We start from the raw sequence: 27,091 nt of genomic DNA, 5'->3' as shown, positions 1-27,091 counted from the left end.
AACCCTGCCCTCCCAAGGGTTCACTCCCCCAAAACCTCCAGAAATTTCCCAGCTCAGAACTGGCAACACTAGACATGGCAGGGAACCTTGCCCCTCCTAACCTTGCAAAGACAGAACCAGTGTGGTATAGAGGTAAGAGGAAAAAAGTTGAGCAAGTCTTGAGTTACACCATTTGTACAAAAGAAACATGTCAGACCAGACCAGGCATGTCAAGAGGAGAGGAGGATTTTATTCTATTACAGTGATGCCCCCCTCTCTACATGATAAACATTCATTTCTAAGCATTAGTACAGTTTGTTAGCAGAAGAAGGGTAAAAATGTGATGGAGAAATGCACCTGATCACTCTTTAGGCGACCTTGATGATCAGGAAAAGATTGGAACATGCAAGAACGGCATCTTCCAGGGGATTTTTTTTCTTTAAAAAGCCTTTCTTGTTTAGAAAATAAGGCCTCCTAGAGTGCCATGCTGGGAAGAACTGCTGCTGAATAAAGAAGAGCCCAAAGTGGTCCTCTCTCAAGGATGCCCCTTGGCAGTGTAGATAGCTTGCAAAGTCCCTCCCACCCAAACCATCGATGCTGAGGGTTGCTGCCGCTCTTTCCACCTGTTCCCCTGGCAGTTCCGCCTTCTAGCTTCTTTCCTCACCTGCTGCGGGAAACATGACCTCACCTAAGCTGGACAGCAGGTGAGGGGAAAGTGATTGAACAGAAAAAGAATGTGGCCCAGAAAAGTCTTGGCTCCAGGCCTCAGGGGATACAGGAGAGAAAGTGGCAGGGAACAAGGAACCCTCCAGGGGAATTAAAAGCCTTGGGCCTAACTCTGCAGACTCTGCCAGCAAGAAGTTAAGCTGTCACTCAGATGCAACTGAATAGGACCTGGAGGAGGAGGAGACGAGTCCCCAGCCGTTCCTTGGTGGAGAATGCAGGCAGCACAGTCTTAACATTTTAGTAAAAACCCAAGCATACTTTTTTGTTCTTAAAAGCAATGCAGAATTTAGCGTTTCTCCAGAATCAGAGGGGCAATCAAATGTTTGTGTTGAGTTTTTTCTCTCTTTTAAAATGGTCATTCCTGACACATGGTACTTTCACCGTTTTGGAAACTTGTCAGTGCAAAGTGAGGTAATTCCGGTGTGCCGTCTCCGAGGGGTGGCGGAGAGTTTAAACCAAACGGCGCCTTTTGGAATCCCTCTCCATGTTGTCGTCCAGGGAGTCTCCGTTGCAGCCCAAGGGAGACACCATGTTCAGGAGAGGGTCTTCGGAGGCTCGGCCAAAGAGAGAGAGCAGCAGAGCCACGCCGTAACCAGTGGCACGTTCCCCCTATGGGAAAATCAGAGGTCATTCAGAGGGTAGCCCATTCAGACGTACAGCATGTAACACAAACATGGGCTACCTGCAAATCCTTCTGGCAGATGCAAACAGGCAGTATGTGAATTTACCTTGTGCATACAAGGAAGGGTACATGTAACTGCACACTCCTGTTACATGAGGTTGGTGCTCTCAGTGTGTGCTGCTGTAAGGCCCTGACCTGGATCTCACCTTGCGGGGGGTGGGGGAGCGCGTAAGACCTGGATAGGAAGCCACCAAGCAACTCCAGGGTTGTAATACGGACGAAGGGAAGGGTAAACAACCTCTGAATATCTCGTCTTGAAAATTTCACAAGGCCGCTGTAAGTTGACTACAAATTGATGGCACTTTACACACGCACAATGCCAGAAAAAAACTAATTCAGGCAAACATTCCACACTGTTGTTATAGAGGGTGAGGTTGTTGTGAGGAACATAAGAGCTTGACTTGTGTCCTCCAGTTTCCTGTTTCTCACAATGGATAACCAGTTGTCCCTGGAAAGCCTACGAGAAAGACATGGAGGCCAAAGCCTATCTCTGTGATGCCCCCTCCTAGTATCCATTTCAGAGGGTTTCCTGCCTATGAACATGGAAGTTCCATCACAATGAACAGCCAGTAATACTCTTTTTTTAAAAAACAGAATGAGACACATTCTGAACAGAATGAGACACATTTCTCATCAACAAGCTTGGTGCAGTGGTTGGAGCCAGCGTGGCATAGTGGTTAAGAGCATTGGCCTCTAATCTGGCAGGCTGGGTTTGATTCCTCGTTTCTCTGCATGCAGCCAGCTGGGTGACTATGTGCTAGTCACAGTCCTGATTGTACTGTTCTCATAAAGCAGTCCTGTCAGATCTCTCTTACCCCCACCTCCCTCACAGGGTGTCTGTCCTGGGGAGAGAAAGGGAAGGCGACTGTAAGCCATTTTGAGACTAAACACTAGCAGCGAGTGATTCCAAACTGCAGCTCTGTTGGGGCATGTGACCCAGTGGGTGGGGCCCTGTGATCCACCTGAAGGTCCCAGCCCATGGGTTAAAGAGCACTGAATTGCACAGGCCAAAGGGACAGCAAGGCTGTGAAGAAGTTACATAAAATAAATTTGGGAAGTTGAATAAAGCCAGGAAGAGGGTAATCACATGATGCATGTGGGAGTTTGCTGAAGCCTCTGGAGGGGTGGTACTCACTGCATGGACGGGTGCAGCAATATCTATGTGGACCCAGACGCCGGGCCAGTCAAAACCAATGTGGGAGGCAATGAAGAGTCCAGCACATGAGCTCGGGGAATTATCACGGTCCTGGAAGAGACAGGAGAAAGACATTTGCTTGAGGAAGTAGTTTTTTTCAAAGGTGTGCAGGTGCGATGCTAAGTTTTGCGGGAGCAACAAAGTTCTATGCAGCAATGTCTTATATCATGTAAAGCAGGGCAGAAGTTTGCACAGGCAATTTTTTGTTCTGGCACCAACTGGATTGGGGCAGTTCAGCCATACTCATGATGCTCGACCTCTCGGCCGCATTTGATGTGATAGACCATGAGCTGTTGGCTCACTGCCTCGCTGGGGCAGGGGACAGCCCTTCAATGGCTGCACTTCCTTCTCCAGAACTAGACACAGAGGGTGGCAGTTGGAGAGGAACTGTCGCATCCTTATCGACTGCCTTGTGGGGTCCCTTTCTCCCACACTATTTAACATCTTTATGCACCCTCTTGGTACAGTTGGTCTGGAGTTATGGCCTGGGTTGTCACCAGTATGTGGATGACACCCAGCTCTATCTTCTTATGGATGGCCACTCGGAGTCCCCCCCAGTTACATTCACCAGATGTTTGGAAGCTGTTGCTGGATGGTTAGAGCAGAATTGCCTGAAACTCAACTCCTCCAAGATGGAGGTCCTGTGGCTGTGCAGAAAGATGGCAGGACAGGAAGTGCATTTGCTCACCTTGCCTGGGGTATAGCTTGACATTTCGCCTTTGGCCAGGAACTTGGGTATGATTCTGGATGCCTCTTTGTCTACGGAGGCCCAGGTCTTGGAAGTAGCCCAACACGGCATTTTTCCACCTGTGCCAGGCAAGGCTACTAGCACCCTACCTGCCCCCAGACTGCTCAGCTACTGTGATCCATGCGATGGTCACCTCTAGATTGGATTTCAGTCCAAGTATATATGGAATTAAAAGAAAAACAAAACATTCTCTCCCTCTCGTCTTCCTTTCAAGCTACATACAAAATGGCCCCCAAGAGAAATTAATGGGACAATAAACGTTAATGAGCAAACTCATGCCTGACACTGCTGAGTAAGTTGAATCAACACCATCTCCAATATGGAATCTCAAACCTTCAAGTTGCCTTCAAGAAAGGAATAATTCAAAAGAAAGCCTGGTAAACTTACCGCCACAGAGTTTTTCATGTCAGCTACAGCTGAGGTAAATTCACTAAAATGGAATTCGGGGCAATAAACAAGAGGATGAACCAGGTCGCCACAGTTTCTGCCAGCCTTGACACAGGCCCTTTCCCACTCTTCGTTGTTGGTGAGGACTGCTGCGTGGTATTTCCCTGTGGCAATTCCCTAGCAGGAGGAAAAGAGAGGAAAAACGTGGAATGAGAGAGAAAGTGAGGTAGATAAAAGCTACTTTTGCAAACAGGCAGAGCTGCTTTAGGCTTCTGTGGTGCTCACACATTTTAAGTCAACAGAAGATTTCTGCAGTGACATAGCTGCCATATGCCAGACTTTCATGTAGAACTGTCAATTCCTCAGAGTTTGGCAAGTTGCATTTACCAGACTCTGTTTGGCTTTTTCCCCTTGGAAGTGGCACCTTCGGCTTGCCTGTGGCCCTCCCTCCTGTTCCAAGCTCCTCTCCTTCCTCCCTTCCCACTTGGTCAGCAAAAGAGAATGTTAAGAAGAAGAGTTGGTTTTTATACTCCGCTTTTCACTGCCCAAAGGAGTCTCAAAGAGGCTTACAATCGCCTTCCCTTTTTTGCCCCACAATAGGCACCCTGTAAGTGAGGCTGAGAGAGCTCTGACATACTGCTCAGTCAGAACAGCTTTATCAGAGCTGTGACAAGCCCAAGGTCACCCAGCTGGCTGCATGTGGGGGAGTGGAGAATTGAACCTGGCTTATCAGATTACAAGTTGCCATCCTTAACCACTAACCGAGCTATGGGACACAGGAGCCTGAATAGCCAGAAGCCAGCAAAGTCCAGAATTGCTATTCAGAGTAAGAAAATGCAAATAACCTCTGCTCATTTTTTGCCTTGAAAAGCCCATGGTCCTGGGGGTGCCAACAGTCGGTCGCAACTCAATGACACAAAATTATTAGTATTATAGAGCCAGCTAGGTGTAGCAGAAGAGTGGCATCTTCTAATCTGGAGAACTGGGTTTGATTCCCCACTCCTCCACATACAACCAGCACTCACACTTAGATTACTGAAGATTTTAACGTTTGAGGGAATTGTGAAAACACATTTCACTAAGGTGGGAATTCTCAGTTGGCATGTAGTCCAGCGGTTTTCAAACTGCATTCCAAAAAATTGTGTTCTTCAGAGGTTTATTCAGAATCCCTCAAAATGCAGATTTATTTATTTATTTTTAAATTTATACCCCGCCTCTCACGACAGTGTTGCCTCAAGGAGCCTTACAAAACAACCATAAACAGTATGACCCATAAAATCCCATTTAAACCATGATAACATTAATCACAGTATTTCCTGAAAGATGACTGACCACTAATGGCTTCTCCTGAAGCCATAGCTGAGTAGTGGAGCTGTTGATTCAATATTATATCGCTGTATGTCTGGACATGATCTTCCTGCAGATTTAAACAGCAGGTTTTTAGACCAAACATACAACGATGTAATATAGGATTGACCACTAGAGGGCACAAAACACATGTAAAAAAGACATCCCCCCCCTCCCACCAAGCAACAGGAGCGTACAAGTGATGAAAATGCGGAGGAGCTCAGAGATGAGCTATCAGATGTAGAGATCAAAGCAGAAGACAGCTAGCGACAACAGGGGCACAATTACCTGAGCCCCAGTGAGAGTGGCCATATCGAGAATGATGTCGGCTCCCAGGTCTTTGCAGGCATATGCGACCCCATCTGCAAGCACCAGCCTGCCTTCAGCATCAGTGTTGTTGATTTCCACAGTCCTGGGAAGAGGGCGGGGCAATTTGGTTAACATGGGCGAAGTTTCAGCCGATGCACACACATTCATCCATGACTCTATAGCCTACCAGATCTCCGCAGACTGGCTTTGCTGCCTTCCTCTGCACAATAGCTAGGGAATACAGTATCAACAGAACAGGAAGAAGAGAACCCAAAAAAGAAATGATTTCTCTGGGTTGAGCTGTAGGATTTATAAACAGAGCTGAACCTGCAGAAAAGAGCAAAAATCCAGAAGGACCTTAAAAACTAACAAAACTTGCAGCAGGGGAAGAGCTTTCATGAGCCACAGGAAGCTCAATTCTAGGAGATGAGTTTTTAATTGTAAAAATTGTATGATTTTTATTGTGTGCTTTTATACTGTTGTTAATCACCCCAAGCTGATAGAATGGGGCGGTATAGGAACAAAATTTATTGAAATGGACTGAATGAAAAAAACTGGCTGGATCCAATCCAGTTATTTTACTTACTTTCCCGAGTAGAGAACATGTATATCATCCGGTCTCGTTGCATTTGGTCCAACTGAATTCTCAGCCAAGCAAAAAACAGCATGGAGATTGTCTTTAAAGCCCTATGGCATTAAGAGAAGGCAGGCAGAATTTAACATGATTTAGAAAACAGTTTGGCTGTCAAGTAAGAGCTAGTGGTGGGAAAAACTTGCCCCAGGTTTGTGTGTTACACTGGAAGCCGTGCAAAATACTGCAGTTCACGCCTCAAGAATAATTTGTATTCTATTTATTTACCTGTACCAGCGTAAAGTATAAATTAATTAATTAAAAGATTTGTAGCAAGCTACCTTGGTAGTGCAAGTTTAGAAATGGAAGACTCAGGTTTATATTCCCATTCGGCTAACTTCTGTTTCAGATTCGAGTCCAGGAGCACCTTAGGGACAAAGAAGATTTTGAGGTTATGTACTTTTGCGAGTCAAAGTTCACTTTGTCGGATCTGATGAAGTGAGCTTTGACTCTCGTAAATTCATACCCCGAACATCTTGTTAGTCTCTAAGGCAGGGGTAGTCAAACTGCGGCCCTCCAGATGTCCATGGACTACAATTCCCAGGAGCCCCTGCCAGCATTTGCTGGCAGGGGCTCCTGGGAATTGTAGTCCATGGACATCTGGAGGGCCGCAGTTTGACTACCCCTGCTCTAAGGTGTTCCTGAATTCGAATCCAGCTGTTCTATTGTAGACCAACATGGCAACCCCACGAAAATACCAAATGACAACCGCAGAGGCAGCCAGTTAAAAACTGAACCAGTCCAACAACGGTCCTGTCAACAATCGTTGTATTCTGCTTACACCAAAAACAAACCGTCCCTACCCCACTCTGTCAATTTTCTTTCAAGCTTAATTTTTAATTTAAAAAAAAAGTGTGCCTCTTAAAGCCTTTGCTTTATTAACCACGAGGAAGTTTGAATCATTCCATTTTATGTGGGGAGATTTGCTCTAGCTTGTAAAAACTAGACATTTGGTACACAGGAAATCTCTGCTCAATATCCATTTCATGCTGTTTCTCCTGGGAAACACTCATTTAGCAGCATTAGATTGCCTCCTGAACTGATCTCAGGCCGACCAACTGTCCATTAAATCACTCGAGAGAATGGTTGGAGAGCTTGGGGGCCTTCAGAGGGTGGGAGGCCTGAACAGGGATGCCAGTGGGATTTACTGGGCTGGGATTTATGGTGAGAATGGAATTTCTCTGGCCACTTTCTTTTCCCACACGGTTGGTCACAATATTTCAAAATGCGGCTTCTCAAAGGTGCCATCCTTGTGTCTTTGTTTGGGAGACATTTAGAGGCAGCATGAAACTCCACCCAGAGCTTGCAAGGTTGGCTCCTGGCTTCTTTGTTGGCCCATGAAGTTTATTTGAGGCTTCATTCCGACTATAGGACTGGCAAACAGGGCAGGGGATGAAGGGGATCGGGGAAAGAGCTCTTCCCCACCCAATCTTCCGAGTTATTCCAGAGGGATTTGCTGATGGTCAGCAAAAACAGGGAAGCTGGTGTATTGCGGTGGAAAACCGAAGGTCCAATTGTCCAGAAAGCTGCCCACTGAAATCTCATTTCAGCCATGACGCTCATTAAACAAGGGAACCGTTCCCTTCTAGCCTCTGCAATATGGAATTAATCACACAGGCCTACGTTATGATGCTGGTGTATGTCATATGAATGTCTTTGAGCAATGAAAGCACGCTGTAAATACCAGGAGCAAAAAAATCATGTTTTTTTTTCGGGTTCAAGTGTATTGAACTAAAAATCATTGGTATTTTACAATATTTCAAAATTCCAATACCAAATTGGTATTGGCATTCAGGTGTTTTTTTTTAATCTTGAGTTTTCCCAGCTCCATTATACCCCATAGAGATCATTATAGTCAATGGTATATTATTATTATTATTATTATTATTATTATTATTATTATTATTATTACAATTATTACAATTATTATTACAATTATTATTACTATTATTATTATTATTATTATTATTACTATTATTAATTTCCCGCCACTCCCTATGAGGCTCGTGGCGGGTAACAGTAGTCTTAACCCCATTAAAAGACTTAAAAAATCCCAACATGATGGAAAAGGAATCCCCTTCCCACCCCCACTACCGAAGTGATGGGGCGACTGGAGAAGGAGCAATGGACACTTCCAACCCCGGGGAGGGGGGGTTGATGACTCTAGTTCGCTGACCCCAGCCTCAACCATAGACCTTGCGGAAGGGCTCCGTTTTACAGGCCCTGCGGAAAGCTGACAAATCCCGCAGGGCCCGCAGCTCACCCAGGAGCTCATTCCACCAGGTGGGGGCCAGGACAGAGAAAGCCCTGGCCCTGGTCGAGGCGCGCTTCCCTAGGGTCGGGAATGACCAATAGGTTCTCAACCGCAGAGCTTAAAGCCCTGCGGGGAGCAAAGGGCAATAGGCAGTCCCTCAGGTATGTGGGTCCCAACCCGCGTAAGGCCTTAAAAGGTTAAAACCAAAACCTTGAACCAGATCCGGACAGCAACTGGCAGCCAATGCAGCTGCCTCAGCTCAGGCTACATATGGGCCTTCCAAGGTGTGCCAGTGAGGACCCTGGCTGCTGCATTTTGCACTAACTGAAGTTTCCGGATCGAGGACAAGGGTAGGCCAGCGTAAAGCGAATTACAGAAATCTATTCTGGAGGTGACTGTCGCATGGATCACTAGAAAATAGAGAACCAACCTGGGATTGTGGGGGGAACAGGACACTGATTTTTTAGGTAGAAGCACCAAATTTGCAGCATAGCTGCTAGTGCATCTCCTCAACCCCTCTCCCCAAGTTTCAAAAACTGAAACCAGGGGGTCCTATCCCTTTTAATCCCATTTAACTTCCACTATACAGCAGTCCCCCCCCCCCAAAAAAAAATCTTGTGTATTTTGGGGATTTTTCAGGATTGGCCGTTTTGGGTAGCTGAAAAAATACCCCAATCTATCTATACCTGGATAAAAGAATGGCCATAAAATACTGACAGTCAGAACTTCGATCTCACCTCACTTCTCTTCCAATATTTTTCCACTGTGCCATTTCACACATCCTTTAGGTGAGACTAAGCCACACTGACATGCAAACAGCATCTCAACATCCACTTTAGCAAAAGCAGCAGACCTATCCCTTCAGCAGCGCAAGAGAAAGTATCAAAGCCAGGTCTGCCAGACGAGCTTCCACAGAAAAGACTGAAAAGGTGAACTGGGGCTGGATTCACTCCATACTCCTGGAAACAACTGGTATGATCCAAGGTCAGGAAGAGAATATACCAGCAAGCGTACTTGCCCCATGCATTTTTTAAAAACTGTACACTGCACCCAAGTAGAGGGGGAGTGCGGTTACAGTTTCAGGACATTTCACACTTCTCACTAGGGGTGTACCCCCCGAAATGGAATTTTTTAGATTTGGATATATTTAGACCCCCCCCCCCAAATGGGATTCCCCAAAACCCTGAACTGCAATACTGATATGGTATTTGGATTCATTTTTTCCCCCAGAGTGCTTTCATTGCTCAAGGACTTTCACATGACAGACACTAACACCATAAGGTAGGCCAGTGTCAAACTCATGTCAAACCAGGTAGTCTCTGCAGTAGAAAATGAACATGGGGGTTGCAAGCCCAGCAGAACCAGTGCATGTACAGCGTCCCCAGGAGAACCAGTGCCACTGGGGCAATGCCAACTCAACAGATCCAAGCAAAATTTTGAGCCACTACCTCAAAAAAAGAAAAAGAAAAAAAGCATCCACAGTAAGTGTTTTAGTTCTGAGGACACAGAAATGGGAACACTGAAGCACGTGACTAGTCCAGGAAAATCCAGTCTGGAGCCTACACTTAAGCAAAGTAGCATAGATAGACTTTTTGGGTTCCTAAGTATGGGACAGATAACCCTGAAAAGCTCAACATCCCACAGATAGAGCAGCATCCTCTTCACAAAACATTAAGGGCGGTTTCAACTCAATTGTCTTATAATGAACCAGACCACTATCAAGGTCAATATTGTCTACTCAGGCTGGCAGCTGCTCTCCAGGGACTCAGATTACGGTCTCTCTTGCCACCTGGTCCTTCTAACACTGAGCCACGGTCCCTCCCCCGGCTCCATCACCCCCATTGATTCAGGCCACTTTTGCAGAATCCAAAAGACAGCGCTACAATGCACTAGCAGAACAAACTGTACTATTTGCTAAAATGGCCCAACAAACTCATCATCAGTTCAGCCAAACAAGGATCATTCCTGGGATGTTAACTGTTCTTACTTGTTTCACGGTGGCTTTGAAGGCTCCCAGAATAGCAGCTGCTCCACCACAATCTCGTTTCATGCCAGGCATCGTTGTCTAGTCAAAACAAATAGGACCATAAGAGGTGAGGCAGGTAATTTGGATGCAAAAAGGGCTTAATTCTAATTCCCACCTGAAACCTAACTCCGTCATTAGAAGAAGAGTTGGTTCCTATATGCCGCTTTTCTCTACCCGAAGGAATCTCAAAGCGGCTTACAATCGCCTTCCCTTTCCTCTCCCCACAACAGACACCCTGTGAGGGAGGTGAGGCTGAGAGAGCCCTGATATTACTGAAGAAGAAGAAGAGTTGGTTCTTATATGCCGCTTTTCTCTACCCGAAGGAGTCCCAAAGCGGCTTACAATTGCCTTCCCTTTCCTCTCCCCACAACAGACACCCTGTGAGGGAGGTGAGGCTGAGAGAGCCCTGATATTACTGAAGAAGAAGAAGAGTTGGTTCTTATATGCCGCTTTTCTCTACCCGAAGGAATCTCAAAGCGGCTTACAATCGCCTTCCCTTTCCTCTCCCCACAACAGACACCTTGTGAGGGAGGTGAGGCTGAGAGAGCCCTGATATTACTGAAGAAGAAGAAGAGTTGGTTCTTATATGCCGCTTTTCTCTACCCGAAGGAATCTCAAAGCGGCTTACAATTGCCTTCCCTTTCCTCTCCCCACAACAGACACCCTGTGAGGGAGGTGAGGCTGAGAGAGCCCTGATATTACTGAAGAAGAAGAAGAGTTGGTTCTTATATGCCGCTTTTCTCTACCCGAAGGAATCTCAAAGCGGCTTACATTTGCCTTCCCTTTCCTCTCCCCACAACAGACACCCTGTGAGGGAGGTGAGGCTGAGAGAGCCCTGATATTACTGAAGAAGAAGAAGAGTTGGTTCTTATATGCCGCTTTTCTCTACCCGAAGGAATCTCAAAGTGGCTTACAATTGCCTTCCCTTTCCTCTCCCCACAACAGACACCCTATGAGGGAGGTGAGGCTGAGAGAGCCCTGATATTACTGCTTGGTCATAACAGCTTTATCAGCCCAAGGTCACCCAGCTGGCTGCATTTAGAGGAGGAGCGGGAAATCAAACCCAGCTCACCAGATTAGAAGTCTGCGTTCCTAACCACCACACCAAACTGGCTCTCACTTTCCTAACATTTCCCTTACGCTAAAATACAGCTGTGGATTGAGAAGAGAACTAGAATTCAATTAGCCCTCAAAGCTGCAGTTAGACAGCCTCATATCAGCCCCACATTCCTTGTATTGGCCCCACATGAGACTCAAATCAGGCCCACATCCCTGCAGAAGCTTTTCAATGTTTAGGAAAACATCTTCTAATTGGCCAATGTAATGTGCCGTACGATTGTACACCTACTCACACATCACTGAATTTGTCTGCAGATTTCTTTTGCTCGTGCTTCTCTTGTCCCTCACCATTTGCAGTGCTGTCCTAAGCAGAGTTAACTCCTTCTAAATCCATTAGAGTCAGGCCAAGAAAGGTGTGACTCTGTTTAGGATGACACTGTTGTACTTTTAAGAAGATTACTCTGCAAGCATTATGTAAGCTGTAAATCAGGAGTCCCCACGGATACCAAGAGGTTAGCCAATACCTTTCCTGGTGCCCACCAAGTGCTTTTAGAAAGTGGGTGGGGCCAGATAGGACTTCTCCCAGCAGGGCTTCTGGATTGGCCACTGGAAATCTGATTCACTGTTTGAGTATTTTTTTAAGTGTCTTTGGTGGCAGGTGCCACCAGAGCACAAGCATCCTCATCATGAGAGAACGTAATCTGTGTGCGTACCATTTCAAAATACTATGGTTATGTTAAAAAGGCATCCTGTTAAACAGACGTTCTTCATAAAATGCTGTAGAGTTACTATTAGAATTCCATAGAAACTTCCTCCCTGACATTTTGCAGCTAGCTCCACCTCTTCTGGCAGCCATTTTGTGATTGTGTCCACCACCCTGTATCAGAATTCCGATTGTGCCCGCAGGCTTAAAAATCTCGGGGTCTTCTCTTGTAAATGCTTAGATTAGAGGAACTGGCAACTCCCAGGCAAAATTCCTCTCAACCACAAATTCCTGCTTTCCCTTTGCTGGGTTCTTCTCCACTTTGCTGGCCCACATATACCCTTCCATTTCAGCCACCATTTTGGATTGCTATGGCCACCCAAAACATCACTCTCAATGTTATATGTGTGTATATGTGTGGAGTCAGGCCCAAGTTGTTGTTTCTTAACACAGCAGATTTTTCTACAAACTTGGGGATCTCCTCAGGGTTACAGAACCCAAAATGAAGGCATGGCCAGCTCCATTTTGGCTGATAGTTGTATCACATCCAGAAAAGGGGAGACCAGTCCTTGCATTTATATTAGAGAATCTACACCTGTGATGGGAAGAGGGATAACATGGATGCCTCTGTAGACCTTGCTCTCAGAGCTGTGGCTACTTCCAACACTGCTTCATCTCCTGAAGTAATATCCTAGAGAAACCTACCTTCCCTTTAATACTGAGTCCTCCAGTATCATAGACGATGCCTTTCCCAACCCAAGCTATGGTCTGCGTGGCACCTTCCGGGGTATGACTGAGCACAGCTAGAGCTGGTGGGTGCTCAGCTGCTTTGCCCACACCATAGATACCTGGGTAGGAAAGGAGAGACTGAGAACCCCATTGCACTATACAAATAAAAACAGAGTTTGCATCACTGAAAAAGGCTGGAATTGGGATTGAAGAGTCTGGGGATGTCAGCACCGAAGAAGAGATTTTACGAGGTATCATGATTGCCACCTTCTGATATTTAAAGGGATGACATGTGGAAGGTGGAGCAGATGTTCTTAGGCACATTGGATGACAGGACTTGGACGACTGGATGTAAATTACAGCAAAGGGAGTTTCCTCTGAGCCTGAGGAAGGAATTCCTGATGGTGAAGTGCATTCGACACTGGAATATCCCTGGTGGATAGGTCAAGATGGGTAGCTGCATTAGTCTGTAGCAGTAGAAAAGAGTAGCATTCCAGTGGCACCTTAAAGACTAACTCAGTTTATGGCATGGTGAAGAACTTTCTCAGTTCCTCAGATACCTGAATATCTGAAGAAGACAGCACTGACTCAGGAAAGCTCCTCCCCTGCCACAATTTTGTTAGTCTTTAAGGTGCTACTGGAATTTTCCTTGTGAGATGGTTCTTCAGTGTGAATTTTTAAGATCTGGATTGGATGTCTACTTCTGGAGGATGTTATAGCTGCAGTTCCTGAATTGCAACAGGTGAAGGAAGACCCGTCAGCCGTGATACAATAGAAGAAAAAAGTCTCAAGCTGGCGATGGCAAAGAGATTTAATGTTCAAACCAAATTCACGATATTCAAAACAATTTCAAAACGGATTCCCAGGTATATGTCTGTTTTCGATTTCTTCACCGGTGAATTCTAAATCTCAATATTGTAATAACTCAATCCTCTGATAATGTTTTTCTTATTGTTGAACATAACCTACTTAGTCTCTATAATATCTTGGGTGTGTAATTCAATCCCAAACTGGTCTCATAAATTCAAATTTGTCGGGATCTACTGATATTAACTTCACTACATGTAATTCCTCTCTAGTGGGGTCACTGCATGGGGCCATCACATATCCAAAGAATCTCCTGAGGTCCCCCCTCTGAGGTCAAAACCAGGAGGAACAGGAGAAGGTTGGGATACTGAGATTGGATAAAAACTGCAGACGAAATCCTGCTGTGCATAGTCTAAAAGGTAAAGGTATCCCCTGTGTAAGCACCGAGTCATGTCTGACCCTTGGAGTGACGCCCTCTAGCGTTTTCATGGCAGACTCAATACGGGGTGGTTTGCCAGTGTCTTCCCCAGTCATTACCATTTACCCCCCAGCAAGCTGGGTACTCATTTTACCGACCTCGGAAGGATGGAAGGCTGAGTCAACCTTGAGCCGGCTGCTGGGATCGAACTCCCAGCCTCATGGACAGACAGCTTCAGACAGCATGTCGCTGCCTTACCACTCTGCGCCACAAGAGGCTCTGTGCATAGTCTAGCAAGGACCTAAAGAGTTCTTTGGGTTTTGACTAGAATCATCCCATTACTGGTTCTAACATTTAAAACACTGTTTTTTTTATATAAAGTTATATATCATGTCTTCTGGGTGGCCACATTTTGCCATCACAACACCCCTGCCAGGTAGGTCAGGCAGAGAAGTAGGGGGCTAAGTTCATCCACCAAACTTCTCAGGTGTATGAGAATCCGAATCCAGTTCTCCCCAGTGGCATTCTAGATGATATGCCACACTGCCACTCTAAGGATATTTAATTGCTCCAAATTCTTGGGTGGGGAAAAAGAAACAGAATGGATTGATGCCAAGTCAATGGGGTTAGGATCACTTTTTTCGACTGACTGACCTCCAAATCCTTTCTCCTTCAGCTCTGCATCGCGAAAAATGGTTGGAACGATCCCCAAGTCTTTCCCAACTTTTCTGATTTCCTTCAAGGAAGGGAGCAAGAGAGAGACTAGCATGAAATGACAGCATTCCCCAGCCTCCCGGGCTATTCACGTAACATATATGATGCCCTTACACTGAGTCAGATCATGTACCTTTTCCAACCTATTGACCATGGAGGAAACCCTACAAAACAAATAAGGGAAACAAAAACCAACCTAACTCGACAAGTTAGGAACCCAAAGAGCTACAAGGATAATTTTAAAGTGCAAATATTTATTACAATGAAGTACACAAGTTTAAAATTAAAAACATTGATCATTCACGATCGTCTACCGTATATCATTTCAAAATAACACAAGGAACTGAGATCAAACACGTTTTGACCCAAGGGGTCTTCCTCAAAGGTCAACTTATTTTAAAATGCACAAATACAGGAAATTTTAGGGCTTGCCGGGTGGTCAAGAAAGTCTGTTCGGTGCTGCTCCAACTAATCTATCTATGTGATATATTACAAAGATTTGTTGCAGCAGCACCATATGTGGTATACAATTCTGATTTATCGATGCTTTCAATTTTTAAGTTGTGCAGTTTATTGTATTTTTTTTATTTACAAATTTATATACCGCTGCTCTCCATTTGAACTTGCGGTGGTTCACAATAAAACAAAATAAACCAGTAAACTCCTAAAAATATAAACATTAACATTAGTAAAGGTAAAGGTATCCCCGGTGCAAGCACCGGGTCATGTCTGACTCTTGGAGTGACGCCCTCTAGCGTTTTCATGGCAGACTCAACACGGGGTGGTTTGCCAGTGCCTCCCCCAGTCATTACCGTTTACCCCCAGCAAGCAAGCTGGGTCCTCATTTTACTGACCTCAGAAGGATGGAAGGCTGAGTCCACCTTGAGCCGGCTGCTGGGATTGAACTCCCAGCCTCATGGACAAACAGCTTCAAACAGCATTTCTGCTGCCTTACCACTCTGCGCCACAAGAGGCTGATTAACATTAACATTAGGCATAAAATATTACAAGATGGCGATAAAAGAGTTCTAATTCCCACCCGCTTCACCCTCTATCCAACTAGCGGTCAAGAACTCTCTCTCAATTGGGAGCGAAGGTCCAGATCTAAGCACTACTAAGGGATCCTCCAATAGTAACTCTGCGACCCACCATGGCCTCAACCATAAGCCTGGTGGAGGAGCTCCATCTTACAGGCCCTGCGGAAAGCTAACAAATCCGACAGGGCCTGTAGCTCTTCAGGGAGCTCGTTCCACCAAGTTGGGGCCAGGGCCGAATATTGTAATCAATATTTGCATTTTAAATTTATCCTTAAAGCTCATCCTTCCGGTTCCTAATGCAGACGAACCCCTGAAATACTTTTCAGGTTTTGAGGACCCCCGGAAGTGGTGACATGCCCCTTCAGAGACGTGGGTGTGGAAGTAAGAATCAGGAGCCAGCCAATCAATCTGTCATTTACCATTTACCTTATGGAGAAGGAAACTAGGCCAGTAGAGCAGGAGGGGAAATGGAATCCAGCAGCAGCTGTGAGGGAGGTGAGGCTGAGAGAGCCCTGATATTACTGAAGAAGAAGAGTTGGTTCTTATATGCAGTTTTTCTCTACCTGAAGGAGTCTCAAAGTGGCTTACAGTCACCTTCCCTTTCCTCTCCCCACAACAGACACCTTGTGAGGTGGGTGAGGCTGAGAGAGCCCTGATATCACTGCTCAGTCAGAACAGCTTTATCAGTGCTGAGGCGAGCCCAGTGCTGTGGCAAGCCCAAGGCTGCTTGTGGGGGAGTGCAGAATCAAACCCAGCTTGCCAGATTAGAAGTCCGCACTCCTAACCACTACACCAAGCTGACTCTCCAAGTCGAGTGATGTTAGCAGCCATCTAAACTTCCGGGAAAGGCCACAAAACCCCTGGGGAGCTTCTCATGGAACCCTAGGGATCTCTGGAACCCTGGTTGGGAATCCCCGAATTACACGCTACTGTTTGCTCTGACCACTGGGCCTGCTGTTCTTGAGAAGTCAGAGATTCTTTCCAGCACCAGTTATCTAAGTTCCTTTAACAGAGGAGTCCTGCAATCAAGGCTGAGGGTCTACCCCAAGCCCTGCTGCTAGAACCTGTGCTGGGCCTGAACGCAGCCACAGGACTCCAAGGATGCACATCCGTACCTCCAGGAAACAGTCTGTGTTCATTTCATTGCATGGGGTATCGACGATCCGAGCAGCCAGCCGGACTCCTTCTGTAGCACTTCCCAGACACTAGAAAAGTCACAAGAACAGAAAGGGGTGTGAGCATGTTACATAGCTGGCATTGGCTTTGCCCGTTGGGATTGTTTTTTAAATTTTTTTTGTATGTGTATTTTAGCTTAGTTATTAAATGGTTTTTAAGACGTGTTTTTATTATGTGTGCTTTTAATTGGCTAGCTGCCTTGGTGGCACCGATGAGGGGCAGTGGGGTGGTGTGTTTTTGTAAATAAATAAATATGATGATTCCATTGTAAGCTCTCTCTGTGGCCAATTTTCCACATATATCTTGGGGCACAGACGTGTTGAAGAATACAAATGAGAGAGCCATAAGATGTCTGGGGTTTTAATGGGGTTTTCAATGGGGTTTTATTCAGGCTAATGTAACCCGCCATGAGCCACTGGGAATGGAGGGCAATAAATCTAATAATAATATTAATATTAATAATATATCTAATTTCTCTTTCCCTAGTTCCCCTCCTTTATGCTATGCCCACTTTTCCCATCCTCTGTGTCTCCTCTCCCATCCATCCTCTTCTCCTGACCCCTCCGTACCTACTGTTGAGGGCAAACAAACCAAGTTGGATACCACCCGAATTTTGCTTCTGGTTCGGCGGCATCATATTTTACTTTTTCAGAGTTTTACAACCCTCCAGCCTATTTGTTTCCCAGTTTTCACACTTTCTTGCAAATCTCTGAGTTCTTCCAGGTTTGAACAAACATCTCTCCTTCCTGTACCAGGCCCCTGTTGTGAAGATTTTTCTATCTGCACCCTAGGACCACATTAGATAAATGATGATAGGGCCAACACCCAATTGTCTTCAGCCTCTAAATATGAATGGTAGGATCATAGAGACTTGACGCATGATGGCGACCGAGTGGATGCTTGCACTTGTCAGAGGAATACCATTTTGGGCAACCATCCCACTACAGGAGTGCTTGGACCAGTGTGGACGATCATTAACTTAGAAAGTTTGTAAAGAGGAGACGTCAGTTTGAAATCTCTTCTTGATCCGTGCAACTTTTCAGGTACGGGGCGGGGTCCTTTGGCAAGGTGTTCACTTTTATTCAGACTGGAGCGATCATCAATAAATTAAAAACGAGAATGTGTCCACCCACCCAGAATGCTCTGCCAGAAAATAAATTTAGGCTAAACAAAAACAATAGGGAAACAGCAGGGAAAACCAAAAAATGGTACCAAAAAAAGAACAGAGCCTGGCATTTAAAGGGCAATATTCTGAATCATGAAATCTTCTTCAATTAATCAAGTTAATCACAAACAATCAAAAATAAGTAATACAACATCATAGAATCATAGAATCATAGAGTTGGAAGGGGCCATACAGGCCATCTAGTCCAACCCCCTGCTCAACGCAGGATCAGCCCAAAGCATCCTAAAGCATCCAAGAAAAGTGTGTATCCAACCTTTGCTTGAAGACCGCCAGTGAGGGGGAGCTCACCACCTCCTTAGGCAGCCTATTCCACTGCTGAACTACTCTGACTGTGAAACATTTTTTCCTGATATCTAGCCTATATCGTTGTACTTGAAGTTTAAACCCATTACTGCGTGCCCTCTCCTCTGCAGCCAACAGGAACAGCATCCTGCCCTCCTCCAAGTGACAACCTTTCAAATACTTAAAGAGGGCTATCATGTCCCCTCTCAACCTCCGTTTCTCCAGGCTGAACATTCCCAAGTCCCTCAACCTATCTTCATAGGGCTTGGTCCCTCGGCCCCAGATCATCCTCGTCGCTCTCCTCTGTACCCTTTCAATTTTATCTACGTCCTTCTTGAAATGAGGCCTCCAGAACTGCACACAGTACTCCATATAACAATCATAGTTCTTACACTGGGATAAAACAGCGGAATGAAAGGAATGAGGTTTATCCCAATGTTAAGTCACTACAGTTTATAAGATTTTCTTAGTTTTGTAGATTTGGAGTTTCACTTTTCCTGTTTGTAAAAAGCTGAACTCTCGGGTGACCTTTGTAACGAACTATCTGCACACTCGCCAAGTTTCTCCCTCGAGAAAGCTGAAAGCGAAATGTCGGGAGGAGAGCTGTGTGCTGAGAAAGTTCCTGGCACAGATCTCCACGGAGGAACTTTGATTAAAAAAAAACATATTTAGAATATATAAATGTTATATGCTGTATTGCTTATGTTTGCTTGTTTGTAATAAAACTCGGATAAACAGAAGAGGATTTGTTAAGTGACAATGATTTGAAAAATAAATCTAAGCCAATGCATTCCTTTGCACTTACTTATCTATACACTGCTTGTCTCCCCAGCTGGGATTCAAAACGGTTAATAAAGGAAAGGGTGCAATCAAAATGCAGTCTCCTAGTATGTATTTGCTCACTGGGATCCAGGCTAGAGTTTCTGCAGGAGCCTGGAAGGGTAGTCCTGCAAATCTCGCATGAATCTAGGTTTACAAAATTATGCATGGGATATAAAGAAAGAAGACCTTTTCTCCCTTTTTTGCAATAGGAAAAGTGGGTGGGTACTCAATGGGTACTCAATGAGCAGTAAGTTTAGAACAGAGGTATGTGTCTATATCGCCCTACCTTAAGGCTCAGGTGGTTTACATGGAACGGGAACAATTAACTCAGCTTACAGAGATGTGGAAACACCAGTAACAGTAACAAAATGATAGTAAGAAACATTGTAGAACAGTAGAATACTAGAACATTGATTAACTTGTACTGAGGGTTGGGCGGATCTGTAATGATTGTCGGAGGGAGGCTTGGGGGCCAGTGGGAAGCAGTGGTTCGGATCGAGCTCAACCAAATGCCTGGTGGAAGATCTCCCTTTTGCAGGCCCTGCGGAACTGCTCGAGTTCCGTCAGGGCCCTGATCTCCTCTGGGAGCTCGTTCCACCAGGTGGGGGCCAGGATGGAGAAAGCTCTGGCCCTGGTTGAAGTCAAGCGGGCTTCCTTGGGGCCAGGGACCACCAGGAGTTTGGAAGTGATAGACAGCAAGACTCTCTGAGGAGTGTATGCAGAGAGGCGATCCCTTAGGGATACTGGGCCCTGACTGCGTATGGCCTTAAAGGTGATAACCAAAACCTTAAGCCTGATCGAGAATTCAACCAGAATTCTTGATGTTCTTATTGAAGTTTTAATTGTATTGTAAACCACCCCAAGCCCGTTTACTGAGAGGGGTGGTCACTCAGCTCCAACAACCAACAACTTTACTGGAAGCAGAAAACACTGAACAACTGAACACCAGACAAGCAAAACAGTGCACCTTATATAATGTTCGTGACTCCTGACAAGGCACACAATTGGTCCTTAAGTGTGGCTCATGATTGGTCCATAAGTCTCTTCTATTATTGGCTAAGGGCCTGGGGCCAGCAAATCCCAAACAAGGGCTCAGGATCCCAGACTCTGTTCCAAAGCTCAAAGTCTTTTACAGGTCTCTTGAATTCCGCATACAAAACAAATGGTATATAAACCCAAATATAAACAAACAAACAAACCAGTGTGTAGTGATATAAGCCACTTTTGAATCCCCAACGTAAGAGACAACAGAAGAAAAACATCTGAATCAGTTAACAGCTAAGAACTGCTTGCAAACTGAAAATGGACCATCATACCACATTGGTAAAGGAAGAAAAAAATGAAGACATGCCAAAAAAATCCTATAAATCCAACATAAAACATTCATGCCCAACTCAAACCACGTTACTCTGAACAGTGCAATCCTAAGCACAGTTATGGCCTTCTAAACCTATTTATGTCAGTGGGCTGGGGAAGGCATAACTCTGCCTAGAGCGGCACTGTCAAGCACTTACGTTATGCAGACGGAGAGAGTTCCCTTTACTCACTTTAAGGGTTTCCACCTCCACTGGTCCATTGTTTTGGCCAACCAGGAAAAACTCCACAGTTACCGTTTTCTTCTCCGTACGTCTCGATGCGCTGGAACGATGGGTGAACAGTGGGAAGGCCCTTGCTATTGCACAAGCCGAAGCAAAGACGTCTGAGCGCTCACAAACCATCTGAAATGGCAATTGGGAAGCCAAGAGTGTTAATGCATGCCTGGGGAGATGAATGAAGTTATACTTCTTAAGCCGCTAAACTAATAAAGCAGCGTTTGTCTTGCAGGGAGGTTTCTAACCCTTGGGATTGTATGAAATGAAAGATGAGGTCAACACTAACTGGGCCAAGGTAGGTGTGGCCATCAAGCTTAAAAGTCCCGCCTTTCCTCCAGGGTTCCGAACCAATCCTTGTGATTTAGGCCTCATGCCAATCCAAGTGATCGTCAGCCAATCAGCGCTCCGCTGGATGGGAAAGGATGATCCCACCCAAGCTTAAGAAGAGTGACAAAACCTTTTTCACGTTTGGACAGAGATTTCGTGGCTCTGGAAAGGATCAGCTTAGCCTGGCTTTTCTTTGGCTGTTTAATTAGGGTTTAGGGGGAAAAGCTTGCTCTAGTGTGACAAATAAGAATCCTGTTAAGGGCCCATCATTCCTAACTGGTGTTGGTTGGTTGGGTGCTCTCTGTGAGAGAAAAAAGCAACCTTGAACCTGCTGAGGTACCCTGTCTAGAGAAAGGAGAAATTAAATCTCCCCTTAGGGGCTATTTACTTAATTTGAGAGCCAGTTTAACTCAGGTATCTGAGTTCAGTGGCACCTTGAAGGCCAAGAAAGTTTAATTCTGGGTATAAGCTTTCACCCAACCAGCTGGGTGACCTTGGGCTCGCCACGGCACTGATAAAACTGCTCTGACCGAGCAGTGATATCAGGGCTCTCTCAGCCTCACCCACCCCACAGGGTGTCTGTTGTGGGGAGAGGAATGGGAAAGCGACTGTAAGCCGCTTTGAGCCTCCTTCGGGTAGAGAAAAGCAGCATATAAGAACCAACTCTTCTTCTTCAGTAATATCAGGGCTCTCTCAGCCTCACCCACCCCACAGGGGGTCTGTTGTGGGGAGAGGAATGGGAAGGTGACTGTAAGCCGCTTTGAGCCTCCTTCGGGTAGGGAAAAGCGGCATATAAGAACCAACCTTCTTCTTCATATGCATTCACACTTCTTTGGACAGATGTACATGAAAGCTTATAACCAGAACTAGCAGGTCTGCACATAAGAGACCTTCAGGAAGCACATAGCTTACATGCTACCAATCTGTTATTTTAAAGCCCGTGTCCCCGTTTTTATTTGACTGTGGGTGGTTGGGGCTAAAGACACTACAGGAGCGGACAGTGTGGTGGGACTGGATGCTCTTCAGCCCCAAAAGCAAAGGAGCCCCTTGATGTTTTCCGAGGAACATTCCAACAAAGTCCTTACCAAAACGCATCGGTTCACCCCTCCCGGGAGGCAGTTCCGAATGAGCCTTGTGAGAAACTGGGCGGCCGATGGGCTGTTGTGTCTGCTGACCCGGGAAGGCAGGGCGGCAACAGTGGCGTAGTTCAAGTACAGGGGGCAGCTGTCGGTCGGGTTGGGGTTCAACGTGCTCAAGGCGGCCTGCCATGTCTGAGAACAGAAGAGAGAGCAAAAGATGGTGGTGGTGGAGGTTCTGTCAACAAAAATACAGCATTTGGGGGCTTTCAACATTTGCTGGCATTGTTGTCTTTTCCAGTCAGTCCTCTCAAGGTTTGAGTTGCCAATCAGAAAATGGTCATCTGAATTCATCCCATGCAAACACATTACACAATACCACAATGCATACTATGACCAGGTGTTTGTAAACACATTACGCAGTACCGCAATGCTTCTTAAGACCAGGTGTTTGCAAACCCATTACACAATACCTCTGTGCACATTAAGCTGCAATGAGATTACACAAAGAATGGAGGAATGCACTTTCAATGCACTTTGGCGATCCCTTGCAATTAAATTTTTTACCAGTCCACACAGAGAAATTCAGTTGCAAAGACAGTGGATCAAAAGAGCATTCATTAAACATGCACGAAAGCATGAGTTACATCACTGGTTTATCATGGTTAGTACCTGGTAACAGGTCTCCAGGATCTCCAGAAAAAAGTTTTTCACACGAGTCCTTCACTGGAGATGCCAGGGATTAAACGAGAGCTCTCTATGAATAGCACAGACTAGCCTCATCTTGGAAATTAAACACGGTCAACCCTAATTTGTTCTTAGACTGGAAGACACCAAGAAAGTCCAGGGTTGTGATGAGGAGGCAGGGAATGCCAAACCATCTACGAAGTTCTCGTGCTTTGAGAACCCTCTGGGTCAACTGTGACTTGACTGTAGGAAGGAAAATCATTGAACTACGGGCCCCTCCACCACTGAAGTACCCTTCGAAGAGTTGGGCTTGGTTCCAGTTCCCTGCTGAGCAGGCATGGAGTGGTAAGCCCATCTCTGTTTTAGTATAATGTGTGAAATGACTGCTGGAATGGACTCTAGCCAGCACGTCCTCCTGGTTAAGAGTAGCGGCGTCTAATATGGCAAGCTGAATTTGACTCCCCGCTCCTCCACATGCAGCCAGCCGGGTGACCTTGGGCTCGTCACAGTCTTGATAGTGCGGTTCTGACCGAGCAGTCCTGTCAGAGCTCTCTCAGCCTCACCTACCTCACAGGGGGTCTGTTGTGGGGAGAGGAAGGGAAGGATATTGTAAGCTGCTTTGAGACTCCTTCGGGTGGAGAAAAGCGGCATATAAGAACCAATTCTTCTTATTCTTCAGTAATATCAGGGCTCTCTCAGACTCACTTCTCTCACAGGGTGTCTGTTGTGGGGATTGGAAAGGGAAGGTGAATATAAGCCACTCTGAGACTCCTTCGGGTAGAGAAAAGTGGCATATAAGAACCAAGTCTTCTTCTTCTTCAGTAATATCAGAGCTCTCTCAGCCTCACCTCCCTCACAGGGTGACTATTGTGGGGAGAGGAAGAGAAGGCGATTGTAAGCTGCTTTGAGACCCCTTTGGTCAATGAAGAAGTGGGGTATGAAAACCGACTCTTCTTCTTATACTGTGACTGTCACAGACTGAGGAGAGCAGCAGCAACCTGGTGTCATGGCAATCCAGACCAATCACCCTATCTCCTGAGTTGACTGGCTGGACAGAATATCTGCAGCTTGAGAAGCGGTAACTTTAAAAAAAGCAGGGACTAATCTTCCAGTTGTTGCTTAACAATGAGGAAATACATTCACTGACCTCCCACATGGATGACTTGGCAGCCTTCTCCCTACTCCTATGAAATGGACAAATTGTGTATGATATTAAACCCAGTCTCAAAATGGACCCCCCGTTCCCATTTTAATAGCTTCAGCAGTGCTGCACTCTAATATATTACTGTGAGGAGGCCGAAGCCCTTCCCTTCCCCAAGGGCTCAGAGTGGGTAACAAAATATATTAAACCAATAAATAACAATTGTCACATTAAAACATTCATTTTGAAGGAATGTTTTTATACCCCGCTTTTCATTACCCAAAGGAATCTCAAAGCGGCTTACAACTGCCTTCCTTTCCTCTCCCTGCAACAGACGCTCTACAGGTGGGATAGGTGGGGCTGAGAGAATTTTAAAACATTCTATAATCAGATTAATTTAAAAACCGCCTTAATCTAATTTCAACTACGTTATAGATGTGGACTCTATGCTGTCCATCCCACAAGTAAAACCGGACTGGAACCCTGTGTCATCTGTGGTGTTATTTATTTAATATTATTTATTAGATTTATATATCACTTTTCATCCCTGGCATATCCAATTAAAGGATCTGGCAGGAGGTGATGTGAAAGACCCCTGTCTGAGACCCTGGAGAGAGCTGTTACCAGGCTGAATACACAACACGGGCCTTGATTGACCAAGGGCCCAAGGGACTCTTCATATTGTCCAAGTGATTGCCCAGAGATCAACTTTAACCCCAAGGAGATCCCAAGAGTCCACCTGGAAGTTGACAAACCTTACTTCTGGATTTCTCAGCAGCTTCCGATATCATTGGTCATGGTATCCTACTGGACTGGGAGGCCCCATTCTGTGGTGGTTCAGGCCCCACCTAGACCAGGGGTAGTCAACCTGTGGTCCTCCAGATGTCCATGGACTACAATTCCCATAAGGCCCTGCCAGCGTTTGTAGTCCATGAACATCTGGAGGACCACAAGTTGACTACCCCTGTAACGGTAGGTTTCAGGTGGTGGTACTGGGATAGTGCTGTTCAGACTCTTGGCCATTGGCAGGGGTGGCCAAACTGTGGCTCTCCAGATGTCCATGGACTATAACTACCATGAGCCCCTGTCGGTGACATGCTGGCAGGGGCTCATTGTTACTGTAGTCCATGGACATCTGGAGAGCCACAGTTTGAACAACCCTGCCCTATGGGGACCCATTTCACTCCTGCAATCAACAATGCTGATGTCTTATTTTTATAATCTGGGAATCAAGGCCCAACGAGCTACAGTTAAAAACACTTTTAAATCTCAGCAAATACAAGTTTTCAGGTCAACAAAATGTGATTTAAACTTGTACGAAAACATTCTGGTGACTTTGTTGAAGACCGCACCATCATCCGAGGTCAGGCTAAGTCCTATGGTGAACAAGGCTTTGGTGGTTACTCCCACATTTATGGAATTTTCCACTTGGTATTCACCAGGTTGGGGTACTTCAGACTGGGGAAAGAAACGGATGACCACTCCTCACAGGACACATATAACTACAAAGAAACCAGTAATTTCCTCTTGTTTTGCTGAAGAAAATTTTATCACACATATCCCGCCCAGATGCTCCATGACTGAACAATTGGCTCTCCCCAGTGTTGTTGTTATTATGTTGTGTTGTGATTGTTACCTGATAGATTGTTGTGACGTTCTACTGAAATTTGTATAATGTTATAGATTGTTATAATGTTCCATGTAAATTTATGCAATGTTCCATGCAAACCGCCCAGAGCAGTATGGGCAGTATAAAAATCCAAATAAATAAATAAATTTGTGCCTTCTCAGAAATCTAGGCAACAAAAAGTGGTACGATTCTCCTCAGCGCCTGGCACAAGAAAAAGACTGATGATTAGCTGAATATTTGAGATCACTCAGATGGGACACAGCACAGATTTTTTTGTTAGGGTCTAGAATTTTTCCCCACAAGGGGAAATCTATTGTCAGATCCTGGAAGCTAAACAGGGCCATCCCTGACCTCTACTTGGATAGGAGACCACCAAGGAAGATCAGTGTGATATTTGGCAAGGGTGAACCACCTCTGTCAGCTGTGACTTGATGGCCAAAAAAAGCCTCTTGTGGCAAAATAAAACAGAAGTCTGGTGAGACCTTACTGGCTGATAATATATGTCCCAGAGTTTTCAAGAGTCAGAGCTCAATGCATCATAATTTTGGGAACGTTTAAAACCTCTCCTGGGTGATACCGAATTGTCATCCTTAAGTTAAATTATTATTTTATTGTGGCTTGAATTTTTTTAATGACAGTACCCACTTTAGATATTAGTTAATGCTGGTTCAAACAAGTGACGGCTATAACAAATCTCATTTTAAATAACTCTATTCTTTGATATGAACTCTGGTGCTGGAGAAGACTCTTCCCCGGGCGGTTGAATAGCCCCCCACTCACATCCTGCCAACCTCATGCGCTCAGCTTCGACGGGGTGGGCGAATCTGCCCCCCGAGGAGCCGGATTGACGCCCCCAAAGCTCCCAACGGGAGGGAAGGAACTCTGTTGCGGCACAGCCTGGCCTCCGAAATGCGGGCTCCTCCCGAGCAAGGCCACCGGCGAGCCCGGCCTGGGGCTCCATGTGCCGCTGCCCAGGGGCCAATCCATCCCCACTCAGGGCGGACGCTGCGCCGCGCTCCAGCCGGGCCTGGGGCGTGGAGGAGAGATCGGGGCCGCATTGCAACGTGGGGGCGCCCCGGACTCACCGGCCGGGTCCTTGCAGCCCGCGGGGAGCCCAACAGGAGGGCGCCCCGGGGGTCTTTCCGGCCCGGCGGCCTCCCTCCCTCCCGTGCCCGCTTCCCCCGGGGCAGCCAGGCAGGCAGGCGGGATCCGGGCTTTACCTCCTCGGTGACCCTGGGCTGCAGCTTGCCTTGCAGCTGGCTCCAGTGCAGGCGGTGCAGGTTCTGCAGCTGGCCCAGCACGAGCAAAGGGCGGCTCTGCGGGTCCGCCTCGCCGGCGCTGGCCTGGAACTCCAGCTGCACGTTCGCCATCTTCCACCCCGCGGCACGGGCGGGCGGGCAGGAGGCGGGCGGCGTCCTCCG

At 46.1% G+C, this 27,091-nt stretch overlaps 1 protein-coding gene across 1 annotated transcript; it reads right to left on the bottom strand.

Moving 5' to 3' along the window:
• Positions 1–209: 209 nt before the first annotated feature.
• On the bottom strand, positions 210–27,091 carry NPEPL1 (aminopeptidase like 1). The gene is made up of 12 exons (XM_077335719.1): positions 26,891–27,091; positions 22,222–22,407; positions 20,765–20,935; positions 16,867–16,956; positions 14,655–14,736; positions 12,752–12,894; positions 10,246–10,323; positions 5,960–6,060; positions 5,353–5,476; positions 3,718–3,894; positions 2,523–2,633; positions 210–1,314 (listed from the first exon to the last, which is right to left on the bottom strand). The coding sequence occupies exons 1-12, from the start codon at positions 27,038–27,040 to the stop codon at positions 1,156–1,158; spliced, it is 1,572 nt and encodes a 523-aa protein (XP_077191834.1). The 5' UTR covers positions 27,041–27,091; the 3' UTR covers positions 210–1,155.

This window comes from Paroedura picta, chromosome 4, assembly GCF_049243985.1.
Source record: "Paroedura picta isolate Pp20150507F chromosome 4, Ppicta_v3.0, whole genome shotgun sequence".
Lineage (NCBI taxonomy): Eukaryota > Metazoa > Chordata > Lepidosauria > Squamata > Gekkonidae > Paroedura > Paroedura picta.
This window is presented reverse-complemented; position numbering and strand designations above follow the sequence as displayed.